This window comes from Pelophylax lessonae (genome assembly GCF_965119305.1).
Source record: "Pelophylax lessonae genome assembly, chromosome: 3".
Lineage (NCBI taxonomy): Eukaryota > Metazoa > Chordata > Amphibia > Anura > Ranidae > Pelophylax > Pelophylax lessonae.
The window spans coordinates 15,449,882-15,476,272 of record NC_138770.1 but is presented as its reverse complement, the minus strand read 5'-3'; the positions used below and the strand labels follow the sequence as shown (position 1 = coordinate 15,476,272).

The window sequence follows — 26,391 nt, the reverse complement described above, 5'->3', positions numbered from 1 at the left end:
ATCAAAGAGTGGATACTCTTTCATCGCCTCTATGGCCTTGGAAGACCGGAGCGACGCCATGATGTCACTTTTGGTCCAGGCTGGAAGTAAATAATTTTTTTATTTTTTATCTTTTGCTTTTAAAGTTAAAGAAGAGATTTGGGGTCTTTTTGACCCAGATGTTTCCATAAAGAGGACCTGTCATCCTTATTTCTGTTACAAGGGATGTTTACATTCTTCGTATCAGGAATAAAAGTGATAAAAAATAAAAAAAACAATTAAAAGGTTCAGTGTAAAAATAAAAAGTAAAAAATAGAAGAAAAAATTTTAAGAGACCCCATCCCTTCGCGGTGCTTGTGCGCAGAAGCGAACACATACGTAAGTCACACATGCATATGTAAATGGTAATCGCACCACACATGTGTAATACTAGCGCTAGAACTCCTCTGTAACTCTAAAAAGGTAACCTGTGAAGGATTTTTCAGCATTGCCTATGGATATTTTTAAGTACCGTACTTTGTCGCAATTCCATGAGTGTGCGCAATTTTAACGACACTGTCCCCGGATCAAGTAAGTCCCCGATTCTGTCCCTGGATTCAGGGGCGGTGTACCTATTGCTGACAGCCTAGCAGTACATTCAGCAGTGTGACCATCCATCCAGCACAGTGTCAGTGAGAGTGAGAGGAGCAGAGCTGTCAAATCGAAGCTCTGATGTCGGGGATGGGCGGGCTGAAATGTGGAGCTCCTCCTCCCTTCCATCCACAGCCAGTATAGCACTCCCCCCCCCCCCGCCCCTCTCCAGCCCACCACATTTGACTGGGAACAGGGCTGAATGAGGGCACCAGAAGGGAGATGCAGAAGGTATGACTACAATTAGAGCAAGCACTGTTACATGTAATGCTGGTCGGCTGCAGTGTCTTCCAGATATCTGTGTGTTCAGGCAGTGTGAGGTTACCCATCAGCCTCCTCTCCCCTCACTCCTTACCTTTTTTATCTCCCTAACCTGACCTGCACATTGCCTGATACACTGATAAGAAGACCCTGCAGCAGCATTCTCCAAAACCAGGGACACATGGCCGTTACCATTCCAGCTTCTGTTCAGCTATTTAGTCGGAGCTCTGTGTGCGCTGCATGGGATTTTATGTTTTGTTGGAGGATTTACTGCTGGTTCAGGCTGGAAGCTTCAGAGACCCATTAACTGTTTACTGTCCTCCACTAATCTTCAGCAGTTAACTGTTTGTAAGACAATTTTTATTTGGAAATTGGATGTGCTGCTGTCTTCTGTCACTTGGTTATACTTTCCAAGGAGGATTACTGACTTGATCTTGCAGAGCTGGTTTACATAGAGTGGAGCAGCCCTGCGATACACCGGGTTCAGCCATAAACTCAGTCCCTGACCATCTCTTTATCAATCATGTCTGCAGTCTCTGACCATCTCCTGTATCATGTCTGCAATGTCTAACCATCTCCTGTACCATGTCTGCAGTCTCTGACCATCTCCTGTATCATATCTGCAGTCTCTGACCATCTCCTGTACCATGTCTGCAGTCTCTCACCATCTCCTGTACCATGTCTGCAGTCTCTGACCATCTCCTGTATCATATCTGCAGTCTCTGACCATCTCCTGTACCATGTCTGCAGTCTCTCACCATCTCCTGTACCATGTCTGCAGTCTCTGACCATCTCCTGTACCATGTCTGCAGTCTCTGACCATCTTCTGTACCATGTCTGCAGTCTCTGGTCATCTCCTGCACTAGGTCTGCAGTCTCTGACCATCTCCTGTACCATGTCTGCAGTCTCTGACCATCTCCTAAATCATGTCTGCAGTCTCTGGCCATCTCCTGTACCATGTCTGCAGTCTCTAGCCATCTCCTATAATATGTCTGCAGTGTCTGGCCATCCCCTGTACCATATCCGCAGTGTCTGGCCATCTCCTGTACCATGTCTGCAGTCTCTAGCCATCTCCTGGAATATGTCTGCAGTGTCTGGCCATCCCCTGTACCATATCTGCAGTGTCTGGCCTTCTCCTGCACCATGTCTGCAGTCTCTGGCCATCTCCTGTATCATGTCTGCAATGTCTAACCATCTCCTGTACCATGTCTGCAGTCTCTGACCATCTCCTGTATCATATCTGCAGTCTCTGACCATCTCCTGTACCATGTCTGCAGTCTCTCACCATCTCCTGTACCATGTCTGCAGTCTCTGACCATCTCCTGTATCATATCTGCAGTCTCTGACCATCTCCTGTACCATGTCTGCAGTCTCTCACCATCTCCTGTACCATGTCTGCAGTCTCTGACCATCTCCTGTACCATGTCTGCAGTCTCTGACCATCTTCTGTACCATGTCTGCAGTCTCTGGTCATCTCCTGCACTAGGTCTGCAGTCTCTGACCATCTCCTGTACCATGTCTGCAGTCTCTGACCATCTCCTAAATCATGTCTGCAGTCTCTGGCCATCTCCTGTACCATGTCTGCAGTCTCTAGCCATCTCCTATAATATGTCTGCAGTGTCTGGCCATCCCCTGTACCATATCCGCAGTGTCTGGCCATCTCCTGTACCATGTCTGCAGTCTCTAGCCATCTCCTGGAATATGTCTGCAGTGTCTGGCCATCCCCTGTACCATATCTGCAGTGTCTGGCCTTCTCCTGCACCATGTCTGCAGTCTCTGGCCATCTCCTGTAATATGTCTGCAGTCTCTGACCATCTCCTGTACCATGTCTGCAGTCTCTCACCATCTCCTGTACCATGTCTGCAGTCTCTCACCATCACACTGCAGATATGGTACAGGGGATGGCCAGACACTGCAGACATATTCCATCCCCTGTACCATATCTGCAGTGTCTGGCCTTCTCCTGCACCATGTCTGCAGTCTCTGGCCATCTCCTGTAATATGTCTGCAGTCTCTGACCATCTCCTGTACCATGTCTGCAGTCTCTCACCATCTCCTGTACCATGTCTGCAGTCTCTCACCATCTCCTGTACCATGTCTGCAGTCTCTGACCATCCCCTGTACCATGTCTGCAGTCTCTAACCTCTCCTGTGTCATGTCTACAGTCTCTCACCATCTCCTGTAATAATGTGTCTGCAGTGTCTCACCATCTCCTGTAGTGTCTCTCTGGTGTGTGAGTGATGTGAGGTGTTTATGTTTTATACAGGCTGCGTGTGAGTGACCTTACACAGACCCACACACACACAGAAAAAAATATTCACACATATACTGACAAAACACACACACACAAAAGAAATTACATGTATACTGTCATTACATACAGAAGAAAAAAAATAGGTAATAGTCCTGCCTTCTGCATGTAGCCACCTCCTGAACCCTGCATGTAGCTGCCTCCTGAACCCTGCACCCTGCACCTAGCCTCCTCCTGAACCTTTGCACCCTGTACATAGCCTCCTCCTGAACCCTGCACCCTGCACGTAGCCTCCTCCTGAACCCTGCACCCTGCACGTAGCCTCCTCCTGAACCCTGCACGTAGCCTCCTCCTGAACCCTGCATGTAGTATCCTCCTGAACCCAGCACGGAGCATCCTCCTGAACACTGCACATAGCCTCCTCCTGAACCCTGCACCCTGCACGTAGCCTCCTCCTGAACCCTGCATGTGTAACGCTCCTGCGTTTTTATACGGTGTGGATTTTCAGCTGCAGAAATAGTTCCACGTCAGCAGTCATGTAAGAGATATGCTGAGATACCATTCCCAACCTCAATGACTCATCATGTGTGGAAGGTCTTATTTCAGCCAGTAAATACACACAATTAGCAAGCTGGTTCCTAGAGTGACTTTATGCATGTGGTAACACAATGATGAAGGTTGAGGGATAGGTTGAGTGGAGGTGGTAGGTGATAGACACTTGAAGGTGAGACAGTAGCAGATGGATGCAGGAAGGTTTAGCAATGTTGTATGATAGCAGATGATAGAATAGCAGGTGGACATACAAAAGAGATCAACCCAGTGCAGAAAAGTAGCAGTAGTCTCAATAGCTAGCAATCTAGTTTATGCAGATGTGATAAACAGTCTCTACTATGCAGAGCTAGATAGTGTAAGCTTAGTATAAGTTTATAGAGAATTCCCCTGCGGGGTACTTAGCACTATTAGCGATACAGCCGAAGGGTGGTTCAGGAGAGGCGGATGATCCAGTAGCGGGATACAGGGATCAGCGCAGCGAGGTTCCGTCAGCGAAGTAAGCTTGCAAGCATGGAAGCTTCAAGCAAGGTTAGCATCCAGATAAGGGTGTTTGAACGAACACATGTGAGTGAGAACCGACGCCTTAAATAGCCATCTAGTCCGGCGCTGAGTGATGACAGCTCCAGTCTTAAAGGTGTATGCGCACCTTTCCAAAAGTAAATGGTAGGGCGCATACACTTGTGGAAAGTGTAATTTAGGGTACCAAAGGTACCGGAACATTACAATACCCCCCCCTTAAGGCCTGCTCCTGAAGGCCTCTGGAGCTGGTTTGTCTGGGTATCTCGCATGAAAATTGCGGATTAATCTAGGGGCATGTATGTCAGAGGTGTTTAGCCAGGTGTCGTCTTGGGGCCCATAGTTCTTCCATCTAACCAAGTACTGAAGTCTTCTTCTGTAGATACGAGAATCCAGAATCTCTTTTATCTCGTATTCTTCTCCACCTTCAACTTGTACAGGAGGGGGAGGTGGAATATTAGGCCTTATTCCTTGGTCCGGAACATGGGGTTTTAGTAGCGACACATGGAAAATGGGATGGATTTTTAGGTCCATTGGCAATGTAAGCTGCACTGCAGCTTTTCCAATAAGTTTCTTGATTGGGAAAGGTCCCAAGAACAGAGGTCCAAGCTTTTTGCTAGGGATCTTCAGTCTCAAGTTTTTTGTTGAGAGCCAAACGAGGTCCCCGATAGTATACTGTGGAGAAGGTCTTCTACGAAGATCATAGTACTTCTTTTGTTGACTGTGAGCGTGTGCAATGGTAGTATTTAGTAAACCCAGAGAGTCCTTTATTTGGGAAAGATAGTCTGAGGCTACTGGGTTATTTGAAGGAAGGATGCGTGGAGGGAGAATAGAGGGATGGAACCCATAGTTCAAGTAGAACGGACTCTGCTTGGTTGTACTGTGAGTTGCGTTGTTGTAGGCAAATTCTGCCAGGGGGAGAAGATCCAACCAATCATCCTGTTGGTAAGAAGTGTAACAACGTAAATACTGCTCGATGCATTGATTGACTCTTTCAGTCTGTCCGTTGGTCTGCGGATGGTAAGGAGAAGTGAGCTTCCGCTCAATCCGTAGTATGTGACATAGTTCTTGCCAGAATTTAGAAATAAATTGGGATCCATGGTCAGACAAAAGAGTTTTTGGGATACCATGTAATCTGAAGACATGTTTCATCAGGAGTTCTGCCGTTTGTTTGGACGAAGGTAGTCTGCGAATAGCAATGAAATGTGCCATCTTTGTCAGATGGTCCACTGACACCAAGATGGTATTAAATCCTTTGGAAGGAGGCAATTCTACGATGAAGTCCAATGACAGAACCTCCCATGGAGTTTGGGGTATTGGTAGACTGCATAGTAGACCGGATGGTCTCGTAGTGTCAATTTTGGACCTGGCACAGACATTGCATGAAGAGACGAATTTTTGTATAGATGTTTTCATGTCAGGCCACCAGAATTGCCGAGAAATCAAATTGAAAGTCTTTGTCATACCCATATGTCCTGCCATAGGCACATCATGCGATAATTCCAAGATCTTGGTGCGTAGGGTAGGTGGTATGTAAAGTTTGTCGTTGTAGTAGAGGAAGCCTTCTGCATCGGTAGTTAGTTGTGGTGGGGGTGAATCCAACCTTATACCATGCAGAACCTCTTCCTTCAAGGAACGGACAACTCCAATAATGCGTTTGTGAGGTATTATAGGAACGGAAGGAATTTCAAAGTAGTTTTCTTCAGTTAGTCGTGATAGTGCATCCGCCTTTTTGTTCTTATCTGCAGGTGTGTAGGTCACTAGGAAGTTAAACCTTAGAAAGAATAGTGACCATCGTACCTGTCGATGCGAGAGAGTTTTACTAGTCTGAAGATATTGGAGGTTTTTATGGTCCGTGTATATTATTATTGGTAATTGGGTGCCTTTGAGTAAATGTCGCCAATTCTCCAGAGCCAATTTTATAGCAAGCAGTTCCTTCTCACCCACGGGGTAATTTATCTCGGGACTGCTCAGGGATTTAGAAAAAAAGGCGACTGGATGAAGTGGTGAAGTGGGGGTAGTTCGTTGGGAGAGTATTGCTCCTACTGCCAGGTTTGACGCATCTACCTCCAGAATGTATTGGAGGGATGGGTCTGGATGGCGTAATATGGGAGCGGAAGTAAACCTTGTCTTTAACAAGTGGAAAGCCTTATTTGCTTCTTCTGACCATTTAAATGGTATTTTTATGCTAGTGAGCTGTGTGAGGGGTCTGACAATAGCAGAAAAGTTTTTTATGAACTTCCTGTAGAAATTTGAAAATCCCAGAAATCGCTGTAGCGCCTTGCGTGTAGTTGGTGTAGGCCAATCCTGAATGCAGGATATTTTACTCGTGTCCATCTCGATTCCCGTTTTGGATATGATGTAGCCTAGAAAGAGTACCTCATCTTTATGGAACAAGCATTTCTTCAGCTTCACATAAAGATTATGTGCAAGCAATCTCGATAATACAAGTCTTACATGTCTTATGTGTTCAGACAGGGTCCGTGAATATATAAGTATATCGTCCAGATATACCACAACACAGACATCTAGTAAGTCTTTAAAAATATCGTTTATAAATCGTTGGAAAACTGCAGGGGCATTGCATAGGCCGAATGGCATCACAAGATATTCGAACAATCCGTATCTAGTTCTGAACGCAGTCTTCCACTCGTGTCCATCACGGATTCAAATGAGATTGTATGCTCCTTTCAGGTCTAATTTTGAAAAATAGGTAGCTCCACGCACCTGCTCAATGAGCTCAGGGATAAGCGGTAGAGGATAGCGATCTTTTATTGTGATAGCATTCAATTTCCTGTAGTCGATGATAGGTCTGAGACTTGAATCTTTATTGCGAACAAAAAAGAGTCCTGCTGCTGTGGAAGAAGTGGAAGGTCTAATAAAACCTTTTTCCAAGTTCTCATCCAAATAGGTTTTGAGATGGGCAAGTTCATCCTGTGAAAGAGGATAAACATGACCGAACGGCAATTTGCTATTTGGGAGTAGATCAATCCTACAATCATAGTCTCGATGAGGAGGTAATGCTTGAGCATTTTTCTCAAGAAAAACCTCAGAAAGATCCTGATAACATAGTGGTGCAATCTCATCTGTCACCACAGACAGAATCTTCCCGGAAAACGGGAGGTTACACGTTTCCTCGCAATAACAAGAAAGGAAGGTCAAGGACCGTTTCTTCCAATCTATGGTTGGTTGGTGTGTGTGCAACCAGGGAAGTCCCAACACAATGGGAAAGTGGGGTGATGGTATTAAATCGAAGGTAGAAGTCTCCCTATGAGACTCGTTAATAGTGACTAGAAGTGCTTGTGTCTGATCGGTGATCGGACCAGAGGATAACGGAACACCGGTAATAAGACTTACAGAGACAGGTTTGAGTTTAGAAATAATAGGAATTTTATTTAAAGCAGCAAAACATATATCCATATAATTTCCACAAGATCCTGTGTCAATCATGGCCTTAGTAGTAATCCTGTTCTGGTCCCACTGTAATGTCAAAAAAACAGAAATGTAGGGGTTAGTGAATGAAGTTGTCAATCCTCCTAGAGAGACATGTGAACACTCACCCTTCTTTTTGTTGACTAGGGGACAGACGTTTATCTTGTGATCCGGGGATGCACAGTACAAGCAGAGATTTTCATTTCGTCTTTTGGCTTTTTCCATAGTTGATAGCGGTGGGCGTATGGTTCCTACCTCCATAGGAACGGCCAGACTCCGAGAGGAAACGGATAATGGCATTCCCATCTTTTCAGCCTTTCTTTCTCGTAGTCTTCTATCTATGGTAATACTGAGTTGTATTAATGCATCCAGGGTTTTTGGCAGATCCGCTCGGGCGAGCTCGTCCTTAACGGCTTCTGATAGGCCAAGCCTAAATTGGGTTTTCAGAGATGCATCATTCCATTCTGAATCAAGGGTCCATCTCTTGAACTCTGCGACAAAGTCTTCCACAGGCCTCCTTCCTTGTTTCAAGGATCTTAACTGAAGATCAGCAGTACTCTGCCTATTGGGGTCATCATATAGGCTAGTGAGCTCTGCCAGGAACAAGGCATAGGAGTTGAGAAGCTGGTCGTTTTTCTCAAAAAGAGAATCTGCCCAGGCTCGAGGATCGCTTGATAGGTAAGAAATAATAGTACAAACCTTAATGTGATCAGTAAGGTAGGTACGAGGTTTTAGCAAAAAAAGTAACTCACATGCGTTTTTAAATTCGCGAAATTTTTTGCGATCGCCTGTAAATACCAAAGGGGGATTTATCTTGGGTTCAGGGGACTGAGCAGAGGTAAGTTGTGTCAGTCTAATTACCTGCTGCGACAGAGCCTGATTGTCTTCTTTTAATTCAGCAAGTGCGTGTATTAACGCAGATACTTGCTGTTTTAATTGTGTCATCTGAGTGGTTATTTCTGGAACAATTTCTGCTGAATCCATTTTTTGGTTCGTTCAATCTGTAACGCTCCTGCGTTTTTATACGGTGTGGATTTTCAGCTGCAGAAATAGTTCCACGTCAGCAGTCATGTAAGAGATATGCTGAGATACCATTCCCAACCTCAATGACTCATCATGTGTGGAAGGTCTTATTTCAGCCAGTAAATACACACAATTAGCAAGCTGGTTCCTAGAGTGACTTTATGCATGTGGTAACACAATGATGAAGGTTGAGGGATAGGTTGAGTGGAGGTGGTAGGTGATAGACACTTGAAGGTGAGACAGTAGCAGATGGATGCAGGAAGGTTTAGCAATGTTGTATGATAGCAGATGATAGAATAGCAGGTGGACATACAAAAGAGATCAACCCAGTGCAGAAAAGTAGCAGTAGTCTCAAGAGCTAGCAATCTAGTTTATGCAGATGTGATAAACAGTCTCTACTATGCAGAGCTAGATAGTGTAAGCTTAGTATAAGTTTATAGAGAATTCCCCTGCGGGGTACTTAGCACTATTAGCGATACAGCCGAAGGGTGGTTCAGGAGAGGCGGATGATCCAGTAGCGGGATACAGGGATCAGCGCAGCGAGGTTCCGTCAGCGAAGTAAGCTTGCAAGCATGGAAGCTTCAAGCAAGGTTAGCATCCAGATAAGGGTGTTTGAACGAACACATGTGAGTGAGAACCGACGCCTTAAATAGCCATCTAGTCCGGCGCTGAGTGATGACAGCTCCAGTCTTAAAGGTGTATGCGCACCTTTCCAAAAGTAAATGGTAGGGCGCATACACTTGTGGAAAGTGTAATTTAGGGTACCAAAGGTACCGGAACATTACAGCATGGAGCATCCTCCCGAATCCTGCACATAACCTCCTCCTGAACCCTGCATGTAGTCTCCTCCTGAATCCTGCACGTAGCCTCCTCCTGAATCCTGCACGTAGCCTCCTCCTGAATCCTGCACGTAGCCTCCTCTTGAATCATGCACCTAGCCTCCTCCTGAACCCTGAACATAGCCTCCTCCTGAACCCTGCACATAGCCTCCTCCTGATCCCGAAACCCTTCATGGAGCATCCTCCTGAACCCTGCACGTAGCCTCACCCTGAACCCTGCACCCTATACGTAGCCTCCTCCTGAACCCTGCATCCTTCAAGTAGCCTCCTCCTGAACCCTGCAAGTAGCTTCCTCCTGAACCCTGCAACCTGCATGTAGCCTCCTGAACCCTGCACCCTGCACATAGCTTCCTCCTGAACCCTGCACGTAGTCTCCTCCAGAATCCTGAACCCTGCACGGAGCATCCTTCTGAACCTTGCACGGAGCATCCTCCTGAACCCTGCACGTAGCATCTTCCTGCACCCTGCATGTAGCACAAGCATACAGGAGGCACACTGACCACCAATATGCAGGGCCACTGGTTACCAGTCCACAGGGGACATAACAAATCAAGTAAAACATTTACAATGCAACTAAAAAATCTCAAAAGCAATAAGAAAATCTTGTTAGCCGGTTCCCTCATCTAACGTGCAACAATAAAAAGGCAAAAATGCAGCACTGCCCTACACTTCATCTATAATATTCAACAAATAGACTTATAAGTGCAATGGTAACACCTATACATGACTATCCAGTGCAAATCCACCAATGTATTGTAACATAGTAGTGATGGTGTCACCCCCTCTGCACAAATATTTTGAGAAATTGTAGAGCTTCAATGTGCAAATAATGGTGAAAACCGCCCAACATACAATAATAATAACAGAGATGCTAATCCTGTATATTAGAATATAGGAGTGATGGTGTCACCCTCTCTGCAAAAGGGAAGAAATATTGCAGTGGTGAGACCCCCTGATATATAATCATAATACAATGTACAATTGATGTGCATATTTTACATTTTATTATAATTGTATATAGGGGGGGTTGTTTCACCACTATTTGCACATTGCAGCTCTGCAATATTTCTTACCTTTTGCAAAGAGGGTGACACCATTACTCCTGCCCGGATTGGATTTGAATTTAGCCCCCCCCCCCCTCCAAGTTTTTGCTCTATCTTATCCTCTTAACATTTGGTAGTCCTATCCCAAAAAATTCCAAACAGTATCTTTATCTTCTTTTTTCTATCTCATGGAGGAAATGTGAGAAATAACGTATATATATATCTTACAATCATTCCATAAACACATCTCACATACACCACATATATCATTAGAAGAAAATATGCTTATAAAATAGTTTACCATTTGCCAGAAAATAATAAATAAATATGTCCCCGGATTTCATTTTAAAAATCTGGTCACTTTACACTACGAGACGTTTCTCAGGGCTGCAGATCCTCTGAGCTCCACAAGGTGGGGATCTTACTTCTACCCAGACAGGAAGTCTCTATGGAAGACAGGAAGTGATGTCAGCTACAGACAGGAAGTTCCATGAGGTAAGAAGTAGTAAGGAGACATTACTGGAAGAGACAGCAGAGGAGGTAATAAGTTCTTTCTTTCTTTCTATTTACACCCAGTAACTCCCCCGTCATGTCCGTCCTCTTCCTCCATAGTCACTGTGATGTATTTTATCTCCAGCAGATGATGATACACACATATATTATTATTTTTACTATTATACAGGATTTATATTGTGCCAACAGTTTGCACAACGTGAGGGTAGACAGTACAGATACAATGCTAATTAGAGCTTACAATCTAAGAGGGAGGGTCAAAGGATACAAAATGCATTTACTGTGGGAGATGAGCTGATGGAGAAAATAAAAGTCCAGTTAGGTGGGGCAGGAAAGGCTTCTCTGAAGAGAAGGATTTTCAGGGATGGTCTAAAAGTGGACAGACAACTTGGGATAGGGAGTTCCAGAAGATGGGAGAGGCTCAGGGAATTCCTAAAGACAAGCATGGAAAGAGGTGATCAGGGAGCTAGAGAGCAGGAGGTCTTGGGAGGAACAGAGAGAACGATTTGGTAGGTATTGTGAGACTAGGCTACTGATGTTGCTGGGAGCCGAGTTGTGGAAGGCTTTATAGGACACTGAATGGAGGCCAGTGGAGGGATTGGCATAGAGGGGTGGAGGACACTGAATGGACCCGGTGGAGGGATTGGCAGAGAGGGGTGGTGGACACTGAATGGAAGCCAGTGGAGGGATTGGCAGAGAGGGTTGGTGGACACTGAATGGAAGTCAGTGGAGGGATTGGCAGAGTAGCAGATGCTAAGTGGTTGGTAAGGTGGATAACCCTGGCAGCAGCTTTCATGATGGACTGAAGGGGAGATAGCCAAAGTAAAGGTAATCCAATGAGGAGGAAGTTGCAAGAGATGACCAGTGAGGGAACTAGGAGCTTCATGGTGTCATTGATTAGGAAGGGGAGTATTATGGAGATGTTGAGGAGGCAAGCTTTGGACAGTGATTGGATGTGTGGCTGAAAGAATAGTTCAGAGTCCAGGATTACACCTAGAACTCTGAAATGTGGGGACGAGTGGATAGTTGAGACATTAATTTTGACAGAGAAGTCAGGGGAAGGGACACGTGGGGGAGGAAATATTATGAGCTCGGTTTTGGATAGATTGAGTTTGAGGAAATGATGTGACATCCAGGCTGATATGTTTGTTAGTAAATTAGTTATATGTGAGGAGACTGATGGAATAAGATGAGGGGTAGAGACATAGATTTGGGTGGCATCAGCATAGAAATGGTATTGGAAGCCATGGAGGCTAAAAGCTCACCAAGGCAAGAGGTTTAGATCGGGAATAGGAGTGGTCCAAGAAAAGAACCTAGGGGGACCCCAACGGAGAAAGGGAGAGGAAGTAAAGTTGTGACGCTGAAGGTGTGGTGGGATAGGTAGGATGAGAACTAGTGAAGAGTACAGTCACAGGGACGAAAGGATTAGAGTTTTTTAAGCAGGAGAGGGGGTGGTCTACTGTGTCAAAGGCAGCAGAGAGGTCCAGAAGTTGGAGTACAGAATAGCGTCCATTGGGTTCGGCCATTAGCAGATGATTTGAGAGTTTAAGGAGAGCATTTTCTGTGGAGTGTTGAGGATGAAATCCTGATTACAAGGGATCAAGAAGATTATTGTCAGTGAAATGGGCGCTCAGTTGGTTGTAGACTAGACATTCAGGAAGTTTGGAGGAAAAGGGGAGCAAGGAGATGGGGTGTAGGTTGTTCAGATTGGTGGGGTCCAATGAAGGTCTTTTTAAGTATGGGAGTGATGCCTGAAGAGTGGGAGATATTGAAGATGTGGTTTACAGAGTGTAGGATAAAGTCAGAGGATGACCGCAGTATTTTCAACGGTACAGGGTCCAGGGGGCAGGTGGTTGGGTGGGTGTTGAAAAAAGATTAGCAACCTCGTCTATAGTAGCAAGGTTGAAAAAGGGGAAGAGTTGATTGTGCCTGTGAATATGGAGTGATATCTGTACAGCAGAGATCTCATCACAAATTGTATCAATCTTATTTTTGTAGTGATTTACAATCTCCTGGGCAGTGGATCAGTTAGTGGTTAAAGGCAATCAAGGACAAAGTAGCGTTAAGGGTAGAGAAGGGTTGATGGGCATGGGATAAGTTGTTAATGAGAGTGATGAAATAGGTCTGCTTGGCAGTGAGGAGACAGGAATTGTATTTTTGAAGGGCAGATTTATATTGGTTGAAGTCTTTAGAAGACTTAAGCCCCGTACACACGCGTCGAAAATTGGCAGGGAATTTTCGGCCAACGTCCGATCTGCCAATTTTCGGCTTGTTAGTATGATGCTTCCGACAACCGACTCCGACTTTTCGGCCGAAAAAAATCTGGTGTGCAGACTATAACATTTTTGTTGGCCGTCAACACAATGGCCGATTTTCCGTCAGTCAGTACAGATTTCGCCAGACAAAAATCTGATGAGCAAGACTGGGCATGCTCAGAGAAGAAAAAACACAAGGAAAGTAAACCAGCACATGACATCACTTCTGAAGTAGATTTTTGTTGGGCGAGAAAATTTGTGTGCAGTCTCGGCACTTTCCAACAAAACACCACTCTAGACAAAAGTCGAACGGTCGGTCGGCCGATAATCGTTGCGTGTGTACGAGGCTTTATTCTTACACCTGAGGCGCTCGAGATGTTTTTTTTCTTAAATTAATTAGCTCAAGAGATGTTTTTTGAGACTTATGGTGTCGTCTGTTTGCCAAGGTTGTAGTGTTCGGGGCCTAATCTGTGTGTAATGAGGGGGGCGAGCTCATCCAGGGTGTAGGACAGAGATCTATTGTAGACAGAAGTGGTTAGATTGTGGCAGGACATGGGTGAGATTTTGTCATAGAGGTGGTCAGTAGAAGGGAAGAGAAGGGTTAGGTGGCAAAGGTTTCTATGGGTAACTGTTAGGTGGTTGGAGGGAGAGGAGAGTCTCGGATATTATGAAACTATATTGTGGTGATCAGAGAGAGAAAAAATATTGTTGGAGAGGTTGCACAGAGTGCATAGTTAGGAGAATACATAGTCAAGGGTATTGCCATCAGAGTGAGTAGAAGCATGAATCGATTGCTTCAGGTCAAAAGAGGAGGTTAGATTGAGAAGTTTAGAAGTAGCAGGAGTGTTAGTTTTCCTTTTAAAACAAAGTTTATTGAAAATTGCAACAGTGCATTACAAATCACAAAGAAGAATAACACTTAAAGGCCATAATACAAACAGTACAAAAGAAAATTATCCGTGTGCAAACGGGGATGATCACAAACCACTCGACGCTTAAGAAGGTTTATCAGGCAACATAGCAAGGCTCAAGAGCATTGCGGTGCGGCCGCCACAGAGGGGACAACAAATAATAAGAGTAAAAATCAGCACTGGGATAGACACTCACAGCAATGCAAGGAGGAGGGAGGTCTAGTCAGAACACGTGGAAGCTGTTTCCAGTCATCTGCCCCACACTTTCTCGTATTTGGCAGGGCAACCCCTGTGGCGATAAATCAACTTTTTATACAGCAGGGTAGAATTCATGTCTGCTCTCCATGCCTGAAAGGAGGGAGGTTGGGGCCTCGTCCACATCCTGGCGATCAACTTGCGAGTGCAGAATAAAGTTTCTTGTAGGAAGGTAGAGAGGAATTTATCTATATCAGAGTCAGGGAACAGTCCCAGGAGACATACCCTTGGGTCCAGCTGTAGTGGGGAGCCCATGTGATCATGCAGGAATTTGATAATCTGGAGCCAGAAGGGTTGAACCAATGGGCAGGACCAGATAAGGTGATAGAAGGCGCCTGTGTGTGCATGGCATCTAGGGCATTGCAGACTAAAGTCGGGGCGATAGCGTGCAATGTGAGCCGGTGTTAAATGTGCCTTGTGCAGTATATAGAGTTGGGTCAATCTATCAGGAAGCCTAGCGGGCGAGAGGCGCGGGAAGTCAAGGATAGAGTCCCAGTCTGTTTCATCCAGGGGGCCCAGGTCCTCCACCCATCGGGCTTTGGCCCTGTCAGACACAGCATCCGTAGCTTTACACCTGACCTTCAGGTAGAGTGCAGAGATCAACTTAGTCGGGTTATCCCCGAGTATGATGTCGAGGACTGGGGGCTTAGCTAAGGTCGGGATAGCATTACAGAGGAGTGTAGTTTTAACAGTGATGTTGAAGTCACCAAGAATGATTTGGGGAATTTCAGAAGAGAGAAAGTAGGGTAGCCAGTGAAGAAAGGTTGATACGGGTCCAGGTGGCGGATAGATCACAGCACTTCTAAAAGAAACTAAAGAAAGTAGTTAAATACAATGTGCCTCAAATGAGGAGAGTGACAGAGAGGCAGGTGGGTGAAGTACCTGAAAGATGCTATGTGCGGCTAGAAGCATTCCCACTCCACCTCCCTTCCATCCACAGGGTCTGGGGAAGTGAGTCCAGAGAAGGCCATCATGGGAGAGGGAAGCAGGATCAGCAGTGTTGGATTCATGAAGCCAGGTTTTAGTAACAGCAAGTAGTTAGTGATAAAGAGGTCATGGACAGAATCTAGTTTGTTACAGATAGAGCAGGCATTCCAAAGGGAAGAAGAGGGTTAGAAACTAAATTGTGTCGATTGCTGCTCTTGCCAGAGGGCATGGGGTGATGAGGGATTTGGGTACAGTTAACCGATGGAGGCCCAGGGTTTGGGGTTTAATCTCTAGAGGTTGGGAGAAGCAGAAGGGTGAGGGAGGTAGTATGGGATTGCAATTTATATGAAGGGACATGCCTCAGGGTTCTGGAGGTTTTATTAGCATGTGGGTTTATAATTAGCAGGAGTTGGTGAGTGCAGAAATAGGGAGAGGACAGAAGTGAGGGTGATATATACAGGCTGTGGGGTGGCGAAGAGAGGCGAGGGAAAGAGAGATTAAGAAGTGAGGACACAACTATCAGAAGGATTGGTAGAAAGCGCATGTTACAGAGAGGAAGGAGAGCGGAATGGGGAAACAAGGTCACCTGCAGTCAGTTTGGTGTTTTTCAAAGTAGTTTGCTGTGTATTCTCGCTGAAATGCAGAGCCGAAGTTGCGCCCACTTAAATAAAGAACCCACTTATAGAAAGCCGTGTGCTCCCCAGCCATATATAGTGGGGAAACGTAGATGAACCCCTTCAAGATCATAGCATTCCCCCACTTACAGGGCTAAAACATTTCCTTAATATTGGTGATGTGTCACCTTTTCCACCAATGACCTTCTCACCTCATCAGTCTATTATAGAATTACTACATCTATACTAACAATGTCACGCTTACCCCTAACGCAGGTGTTCAGACACTATAGCTGGCTTCTGTGTTCTTCGCCTATAGCAGCCTCCTTTCCCATAAGGCAAGCAGGCCTATCAGTACTCAGTTGCCCCCAGGACTTAAACACAATGCTATGGTGCCTGGCCACCACACCAGGGCAGGAACGAACTGAGCACAGCAACCAGGTACTTGCATTTGGCAGACAGGCAGAGCGGTTCAACGACAGTCCAGTTACAAGGCAGGCAAGGTTCAGAATAGTCGGGGTCAAATCCGTAGTCAAAAGGCAGGCAGAGTTCAGGGAGTCGATATCCGAATTAAGGTCTTCAACAAGGGAATCCAAACAGCAGAGCAGGGCAGACAAACAGAGAGCTTGGAGCACGTGTTACAAACGCAATATCACGAGCATGAAACTGCAGGCTTGGCTGGCTTCAATCAGGTTTGGTCTCCACCCAGAGACTGACCACATCAGTCACTTTGCAGATAGATAGATAGATAGATAGATAGATAGAAAGAAAGAAAGAAAGAAAGAAAGAAAGAAAGAAAGAAAGAAAGAAAGAAAGAAAGAAAGAAAGAAAGAAAGAAAGAAAGCATCACAGCCAAAATCAGGATGCTGGAATGAGGAGCAAGAGCACAACTGTCAGGAACCATAAACCAGGCAGAGACAGAAAATGCAGTTAAAATCACACCATTAATGTATTAGCAAAAATAACAGAACAGGAACGTAGTCAAGAACAGAAGCCAGGGTTTGGAAGCCAGAACGGGTAATCAGAAAAGCCAGGATCAGAAATCAGCGTGTCAAAAGCCAGAAATCAGAAGAGACGTCAGCCAGGGCAAGTCATAACAGGAACACAGCAGACACGCTGGAGATGTTGACCAGGCAAAGGCACGGAGGAAATGAGCAAGGCAGTCTAAAAAGCAAAAAGGGGCTGGCTGTAGGCTGGACTAATGAGGCAGGTAATGGTAACCAGGTGAGTCACTGTGGAAACAATGAATGGCTGCTAATTATCCAACAGCTGAGCAGCCTCTGTGCACTGAGTAGAGAGCTTCTATTAATAGCAGAAGCCCAGCCCTGACAACAATTCACTCCTCACAAACTGATTATACTACTTTTATTAGTGTGTGTGTGTGTGTGGGGGGGGGGGTGTATTTGGAGCGTAAAAAATATAGACATACATATTCCAATAGAATTCAAATAAGAAGAAAGAGGAAAAAATGTCATTTGTAGTAAATATCAGTTTTTTTTTTTTGTTTTTTTTTTATTATGATCCCAGTCTCAGATATTCATCCTAAAATGTGATCGGTAAAGTCTCCGGAGTACACGGAGATCACAGGAATATGATGTGTCCTGGCAAAGACAGCGTTCATCTTTAATTTTAGGAGAGGTGGGACACATTAATTCTTTGTGTGCAGAGACCTCGCACAGCTCTTCCTCTCAATGTCCCTCCAATCAGAGTCAGCGAATCCTATGACATGACACCGACCACAAAGCTACTCCTTTTAATATCCCTCCAATCAGAGTCAGAGAATCCTTTGATACCACACTGACCACACAGCTCCTCCTCCCAATGTCCCTCCAATCAGGATCAGAGAATCCTATGACATGACACTGACCACACAGTTCCTCCTCCCAATGTCCCTCCTATCAGGGTCAGAGAATCCTATGACACTGAGGTGTAACTAGAACCTTCAGGTCCCCTTCCCACTTATCCCGGGGTTGGAGGGCAGCAGGACCTGGATAGGAGGGGCAGCGGGGGTGACACATAGAGGAACAAATCCCCTCCATTTTCCTCCTGTAGCCACTGAATGCCTATGGAAGGGAAAGGAGGAAAACTTGGCTTGTAGCAGCTGCAGTTGAAAAATGGAGGAGATTTGTTCCTCTATATGCCCCCCCCCCTTATCCAGGTGTACAGGGGAAACACATGGGCCCTTGCAATTGTGACCCCCTTTAGTTACGCCCCTGGGATGAGTGGCAGTGGTGGGGGATGGGATCATTGGCAGCAGTGGTGGTTGGGTGGGGATGGGATCAGTGGCAGCGGTGGTGGTGGGGGGATGGGATGATTGGCAACTGTGGTGGAGGGGGGGATGGAATGGGATAAGTGGTGGTGGGATGGGATGATTGGAAGCGGTAGTGGGATATAATTGGATGAGCGGGAGCAATAGTGAGGGTATGGGATGAGTGGCAGGGTTGGTGGGGGGATGGGATGGAAAAAGTGGTGATGGTGAGGGGATGGGATAAGTGGTAGCGGTGGCAGTGGTGGTGGTGGTGGGGGGGTGGGATGAGTGGCAGTGGTGAGGGGAGCATGGGATCAGTGGCAAGGGTGGAGGTTGGAGGGGGGGGTGGAATGGGAAGAGTGGAAGTAGTGGTGGAGGGGATGGACTCAGTGGCAGCAGTGGTGTTGGTGTGGAGGGGGGATCAGTGGCAGCAGTGGTGCTGATGTGCGTGTGTGTGTGTGTGTGTGTGGGGGGGGCTTTAGTGGCAGCAGTGGTGGTGGTATTGGGGGGGGGGGTCAGTGGTAGTGGTGGTGGTAGAGGGAATCAGTGGTGGTGGTGTGGGGGTGGGTGTTAAGTGGCAGCAGTGGTGCTGGTTTGTGTATGTGGGGGGGAACAGGGGCAGCAGTGATGCTGGTGTGGGGGATCAGTGGCAGCAGTGGTGTTGGGGAGGAATCAGTGGCAGTGCTGATATTGAGGGATGGAATCAGTGTCACTCCCTTGCAGATCACTCGGTCCCTCCTCCTTGCTATGTCTCAGTGTATCTTTGGCTTTCTTCCTGTGTCTCCAGTAACTCCTATCCCATCATGGGGTCTCCTCACACGGTGGAGAGCTCCTCCCCCTTCACTTTACTGGCACATCCCAGGTCAGCTGATTTTCTCTTTTAGTCTCCCAACACTGTATCTCCCTACCCTACTGAACTCAATGGACGGGCAGAGAGGATGGGTGGGTCGGGGACTGTGTGTGCCTGTGAGAATGCACGTTAATGACCAGTGTACTGTCTCCCGAGCAGCAGAGGGCCCCCCTACAGTGGCAGAACTTCAGGACCCCTTCGCAAGTGCAACTGCTGCAACCCTGGTAATTCCCCCACTGCCATGACATGACACTGACCACACAGCTCCTCCTCCCAATGTCCCTCCAATCAGAGTCAAAGAATTCTATGACATCACACTGACCTCACAGCTCCTCCTACCACTATCCCTCTATCCGACTCTTTATTTCTGGTGCTCTTAGGATGTGGGCTGAACCCCAGGCCTCCTTACTGTCAAAGTAGGGCTGTTGGACCTGCATTGTATGTAATATCAGAAACCTCAGCATGAAGTGGGGTTTAAATAAAAAGAGACCTGACCAGTGAGGTCAGGAGGATTCTGGGAATGTCATTTGATTTTACTATTTGTGTTCAAATCTAGAGTTTTCCTCCTGTGAAGCCTGGAGATCATATGACCATCACATTGCCTCCACCTCCCTCCCTGATAGAATAGAGAAATAGAAAGAAGATTTGAGAAGTCACCAGAGAGATCATTGAGTTGCTGACAGGAGAGGTGAGCGGTGCTGGGAAGGACATCATGATGGGGAATCAGCCGCCCCTCACATCACCGGGTAAGAGGAGACTTTATTGTAAAGGAGAGAGCAGTACGGAGGCTCCACCTAGATCCCCCATCATCTGATAAATACATAGAAACAATGTATTCAGTCAGTGTGTGTGTTTCCTACAGATGGATCCAGTAATGGGAACCCACCAGAGAGATGTCCCCGTCCTCTGTATTCCCGGGATTCCACACAGGAAGGTCACACCATCCCTCACCATCATCAGGTAGATGAGGAACAATCACTGATAGTTATGATTTATACACAGCATGTTTGTTACAATGAATGTTTTATTATATATTCAGAGTGGAAACCTCGGGGATGATAATATTGATGTTAAAGAAGAGTATAAAGAGGAGGATGAGGAGTATGGAGTGATGGAGGAGTTTTCAGAAGGACACAAGGATATGATGGAGCCACCTAATACCAGGAACCCACCAGAGAGATGTCCCCGTCCTCTGTATTCCCGGGATTCCACACAGGAAGGTCACACCATCCCTCACCATCATCAGGTAGATGAGGAACAATCACTGATAGTATCATTAGGATCTGTACATTATCTGTAGGGATGTAACAATATCAAAATCTCACGGTACGATACAATTTCGATATTGACCTCACGGTACGATATTTATTGCGATATTGTGGAAAAGCTCACGGTATTGTTAAATAGCTCATGATAGTGTTTGTGATGATAATAGCGAAAAAATACCGACATTTATTCTGCTTTTGCCAGTCAACAGGCAATTTATTGTTGTATTTATGGATCCATGACAACATAAAACACTGATCACATAGTGCTTTTAAAGTGCAAGTTGTAGTCAGGAACATCAATATTCTGTATAGTAATATTTGGTTGCATAACTGATTCTTCTGTGCAATGTTCAAGTTAAGAAGCAGCTAGAACAATTGGAAACAAACAATAGGCAATTCCCTTTAAGTGCAAACAAAGATCAAGTTAAGTCAGGTTTAAATGTGCAAGGCAAATAAAGGCAGCCTTTTAAAACTGGTATTTAGGAACATAACTTAAACTTAAATAAAATAGTCAGTCAAAAAGCCTTTAAAAAAAACACTGACCTATCATTTAGCTTATGTTCACGTTTTCCATCAGAAAGATCAAAATATCTACATTGCAAGAAAAAAAAAAAACAGTAAAAAAAATCCTTAAACTCTGGTCTATGTAGTTAACAATGATTTGTTCCGCGGGACTGTGTTTATTCCTCTTGCTTTTTGACGGACACCTGTCCTTTTAATATTGTAACCCAACCACGACGATATCGAGACACGACCACGACGATATCAAGACGACCACGACGATACGATATCGCGATATCTTCGATATCGTTACATCCCTAATTATCTAATTATTATGACTTCCTTGGTCATACCTTATAGAAGCATGTAATGGATGGTGCCATTCCCTCGGGTTCAGTGGCATAAGTTCAAGACCTTACTCTCGGGTCCCACTGTGTTTTTTATACAGATTTCCCAGAAAAAGTTTGCTTAATATCCACCATCCCGCAGGTAAACCTTCCCTGTCCAATCTTTTCCCCTGGAGAGATACCTCATAGACCTCTGATTGTAAGTTTATATCCTTTACTTTCGTCCCAACAGAACAACACCCCACGTTGGGGTTTAAACACGGCCGCTCTACAGGTGCCCTCCTGTTCCTATTTCTTTTTACTCTGGTCATATGAGTGTGTTTTTTGCAGACATTCAATAAGGTATATATATCAGCCCTTTATATAGGCATAATACCCCCTTTTTTCCCTCCCCTTTTCGGTGGTGGAGGGTCTCTGGGCTTTACATATATACTCCCTGCCATATATGCCCCTCCACATCCGCTGGGGAGACTTTTCCTTTCTGGGGGGCACTCTCATCCGATCTGTTTGGCGGTGGGTTTCTTTGCGGTGGCGGTCCTTGATGCACTCTGATGTTCCACAATTGCATGCATTCTAAATCTGATGTTTTATACATATGTATGTGAATCAATAACAAATTTTTGTTGTTGCTGTATTGTACAGGATATTTCAAGGCATTGCACAGCTTATATGTTCTTATTCCCCTGAAGAAGCGGTGCAGCTTTGCCCGCGAAACATGTCGGGATCGGTTTGATGTCCATCATTGAACCCATATATCTTCATCATTTTTCTTGCTCTGTGGCCTTACCTATTCACATTGTATATGTCAGTTTCCTATGAACCAATGTTGCATTGTTTGTCCTTGTTTTTAAAAATGTCATGTTAATAAATATTTCATGTTTTTAAGAATATTCTTATCATTTTGAATTACCCGGTACCTTTAAAGTCCCATTAGCCCTCCCATTGCCTTTCTGACCTTTGGGTCATTCTCTCTGGTTCCCTTTCGTTCTTCCCTTCTCATCATCTCTCCCATTTCCCCTTCCCTCTCCTCCCTTCCCCCCTTTCTCCTATTTTCTTTTTCTTCCTTTCTTGCTTGTCTTTCCTTCCCCCTTCTCCTATTTCCCCGTCTCTCCCCTTTTTTTCTTTTCTCCCCTCTTTTTCTCTCTACCCCCTTTTTTTGTCTTTTCCCCTTCTCTGTCCCCATCACCTTTTTCTCCCCCCCCTCCTCTTTGTTCCCGTCTTCCCCACTACCCCCCATCCCCTCCCCCTCTCTCTTTCCCCCCCCCTTCCTCCCTCTTTTTTTCTTTTTTTCATTCTTTACTTTTTTTCTTTTTCTCTTTCTTTTCTTGTTTCTCACCCCAGCACTTACCTGTGCACCTCAGGTTCCAGCTGTGGGCTTTCTTTGGGATATCTTTCTCAGCGTTTACATCCCTAATTATCTGCATTGTTACCATTGATGTCATTTTTATTATATATTCAGAGTGGAAACTGGAGAGATTCTAAAGTTGAGGTTAAAGAAGAGATAAAAGAGGAGGATGATGAGGATGGGGTGATGGAGGAGTCAGAGTTTCTAAAAGAACACAAAGATCTGTACCAGGACACCATGGAGGAGTCATCCAGCTACAGAAAGCCACCAGAGAGATGTCCCCGTCCTCTGTATTCCCGGGATTCCACACAGAAAGGTCACACCATCCCTCACCATCATCAGGTAGATGAGTGACAATTATTGGTAGTTCTGATTTATACACAGCATGTTTGTTACAATGAATGTTTTATTATATATTCAGAGTGGAAACCTCGGGGATGATAATATTGATGTTAAAGAAGAGTATAAAGAGGAGGATGAGGAGTATGGAGTGATGGAGGAGATTTCAGAAGGACACAAGGATATGATGGAGCCACCTAATACCAGGAACCCACCAGAGAGATGTCCCCGTCCTCTGTATTCCCGGGATTCCACACAGGAAGGTCACACCATCCCTCACTGTTACAAGGTTGGTTGATTGGAGCATCTAGAACATAGACTTCTGGAGAGGATATGTTGTTTTTTTTTTAATATATAATATCACAATAATAAAGCTTATATTTTACAGATGATATTCTCTCTCATTTTCTTGGTTTAGAGTGGAGATCCAATCGATATAGAATTTGAGGTGAAAGCAGAAGAAGAAGAGAGGTATGTGAGGGATGTGAGGGATGATCAGCAGTCTATGGAGGAGGATGGAATAACGGGGACATTTATAGAGGAGGACACTCCTACAGAGATCAGCACAGGTGGGTCATTAACATTAAATACATTCCTCCACCCATACTGCTCACTGATTGGTCCAGAGTAGGGCAGGGACTGGGTGATATCAGCCTGTAATCCCCTGGTCACTTTCCTGAGCTGTGTTCCCCATCCTGTATTCCTGTATTTCTCTCAGATAATCTTCCTTCTCTGTGCTGCAGACGCAATTTATGTCTCTAGACTGGATTTATGGAGATTCTGGGGTTCAGCTGGCAGTAAAATGTTGATAATTACCATAGACGTTGCTTGACCTAGGCACCTATGTACCTTGAGTCCTATGCCCCATGCCCGGGGCACTATCAAGATCTCTGACAGAAGAATTCTCCCAGGGTTACTTGCTCTGTTATTTGCTGGCTGTGCTGGGTGGAGGGATATGTCTGTATAGTCTCACACCCAGGTCACTGAGTGCAGTCTCAGCAGATGGGAGGCAGCGGGGTGGGACCTCTGCAACTGATTACTGAACACAAATATTATGAGTCCTGACCCCTGCACTATATACTCTATGCTGTACATTACATACTCCTGGCCCCTGCACTATATACTCTATGCTGTACATTACATACTCCTGACCCCTGCACTATATACTCTATGTTGTACATTACATACTCCTGACCCCTGCACTATATACTATATGTTGTACATTACATACTCCTGACTTCTGGTCTCTCCCCTCTACCCACTGCTATATATACACATAATATGGATTCTCTTTTGTTACTCCCATTTCCTACCAGCTGGACATTTTATATCTGATGATTTGATTGGAGCACAGACTTTTACATATTGATAATAATGTGATAACATCCTCCAACTTTGGAACCTTAAACAGAAAGTGATAATGAGGGAGGAGTCAGTAACCCAATGATGGTGGTCTTCAGGATCAGTCCAGTCTTCATCTTGGTTGTTCTCCCCCATCCTCACTCTCTGACCTCTGGTGGGGCTCAGCCCCGCTCATGACTAAATCATGGACTAAATAAGGAAGTGCGGGACTTCTTGTGTTGGGAAGATGGCAATGAGTGATAGAGGGGGAGGGGACATAATCCCCTCATCACTGTCACTCCTATAAAAGACAGTTCTCCTTGTCTTCCTCTTTGACTAAGCTCCATGAATAAAGAAATGAACTGGTAGGAGATCAGAGGACCCATTTACTAGTTAGCTTGAGGGGGCAATTGAGAGAGAAAGCTGCCTGATGTGGGCGGAGTCCTGGTTTAGGGGAACCAATCTGCTGATGTCTAGTAATAATCTTTGTATTTCTATTTTATTAGATGGACGGGAGATGAGGAAAACCTCAGAGGATTGTCTCACTTTGTCTCCAGACTGTAAAGTAGAAGATGAGGACATCACACAGTATAGTCCAGGAGAAAACCCGGCTACCTCAAATGTCCATCCGGCACCACACAGTGTAGATGGACCATCGTATTCCTCTTATCCTGAGGAACCTCAGACTGTGAGGGACGGTGCCGGACCATCATATTCCTCTTATCCTGAGGAACCTCAGACTGTGAGGGACGGTGGCGGACCATCGTATTCCTCTTATCCTGAGGAACCTCAGACTGTGAGGGACGGTGCCAGACCATCGTATTCCTCTTATCCTGAGGAACCTCAGACTGTGAGGGACAGTACCGGACCATCGTATTCCTCTTATCCTGAGGAACCTCAGACTGTGAAGGATGGTGCCGTCCTTACAACAGATAAGAGATTCTCCTGTACTGAGTGCGGGAAGTGTTTCCGTTCTAAATACAAGCTTAATGTGCATAAAAGGTCTCACACCAGTGAGAAGCTGTATTCCTGTCCTGAGTGCGGGAAATGTTTTTCAGTGAAGTCCAATCTTTCCAGACATCAGAGATTGCACACAGATAAGAAGCCGTATTCTTGTCCTGAGTGTGGGAAATGTTTTTCACAGAAGTTCTATCTTTCCACACATCAGAGATCGCACACTGGTGAGAAGCCGTATTCCTGTCCTGAGTGCGGGAAATGTTTTTCAGAGAAGTCCACTCTTTCCAAGCATCAGAGACTGCACACTGGTGAGAAGCCGTATTCCTGTCCTGAGTGCGGGAAATGTTTTTCAGAGAAGTCCGATCTTTCCAAGCATCAGAGATTGCACACAGGTGAGAAGCCGTATTCCTGTCCTGAGTGCTGGAAATGTTTTTCACAGAAGTCCACTCTTTACAGACATCAGAGATCTCACACTGGCGATAAGTCTTATTCCTGTCCTGAGTGCGGGAAATGTTTTTCACAGAAGTCCTATCTTTCCACACATCAGAGATCGCACACTGGTGAGAAGCCATATTCCTGTCCCGAGTGCGGGAAATGTTTTTCAGAGAAGTCCACTCTTTCCAAGCATCAGATATTGCACACTGGTGAGAAGCCATATTCCTGTCCTGAGTGCGGGAAATGTTTTTCACAGAAGTCTACTCTTTACAGACATCAGAGATCTCACACGGGGGAGAAGCCGTATTCCTGTCCTGAGTGAGGGAAATGTTCCTCACTGAAGTCCTGTCTTCCTGTACATCAGGGGTCCCACACAACCCTGGAGGTGTATTAGTGCCTTGAGTGCGGGAAATGTCTTCTATATGAATGTTGGTGGACATGTGGGGAAGAAGCACACCCTGATATACACCTCAGATATACTCCATGGCTGATCTTCATCATGTAAGAAACTCTTCATAAGGAGATCAGAGATCACCAAAGACATGGATGAAGTGTTGTCTCGTGTTGGCAATTGATAGCAGGAGAAAAATAAAAATGGAGTCCTTACCTTTCATTGGCTGAGTACATTTTGTGCGGGAAGATTTCACAAACACTTACAGATCTGGTTGTTATAAATGTGTTGATGAAATGTGACCCGCATTCCCCCAGTCATGGTGAATTGGGTTTTCCTATAAAGGTCAGTTCCATCTGGTGGCCATA

The 26,391-nt window shown here is 45.4% G+C and overlaps 2 protein-coding genes across 2 annotated transcripts in view; both read left to right on the top strand.

Annotated features, from left to right (window-relative positions):
- The window catches only part of LOC309550230 (uncharacterized protein), a gene marked incomplete at its 5' end in the record, with an annotated part of 1,091,635 nt that overhangs the window by 772,518 nt on the left and 292,726 nt on the right, over positions 1 to 26,391 (top strand). The window lies entirely within an intron of this gene.
- LOC309548739 (uncharacterized protein) lies at positions 12,787 to 26,106 on the top strand (the record flags this gene model as incomplete). Its single annotated transcript, XM_082248692.1, has 6 exons — positions 12,787 to 12,868; positions 19,962 to 20,059; positions 20,139 to 20,345; positions 22,982 to 23,188; positions 23,318 to 23,468; positions 25,299 to 26,106. 6 exons carry the CDS (start codon positions 12,787 to 12,789, stop codon positions 25,952 to 25,954), a joined length of 1,401 nt encoding a protein of 466 aa, XP_082104818.1. The 3' UTR covers positions 25,955 to 26,106.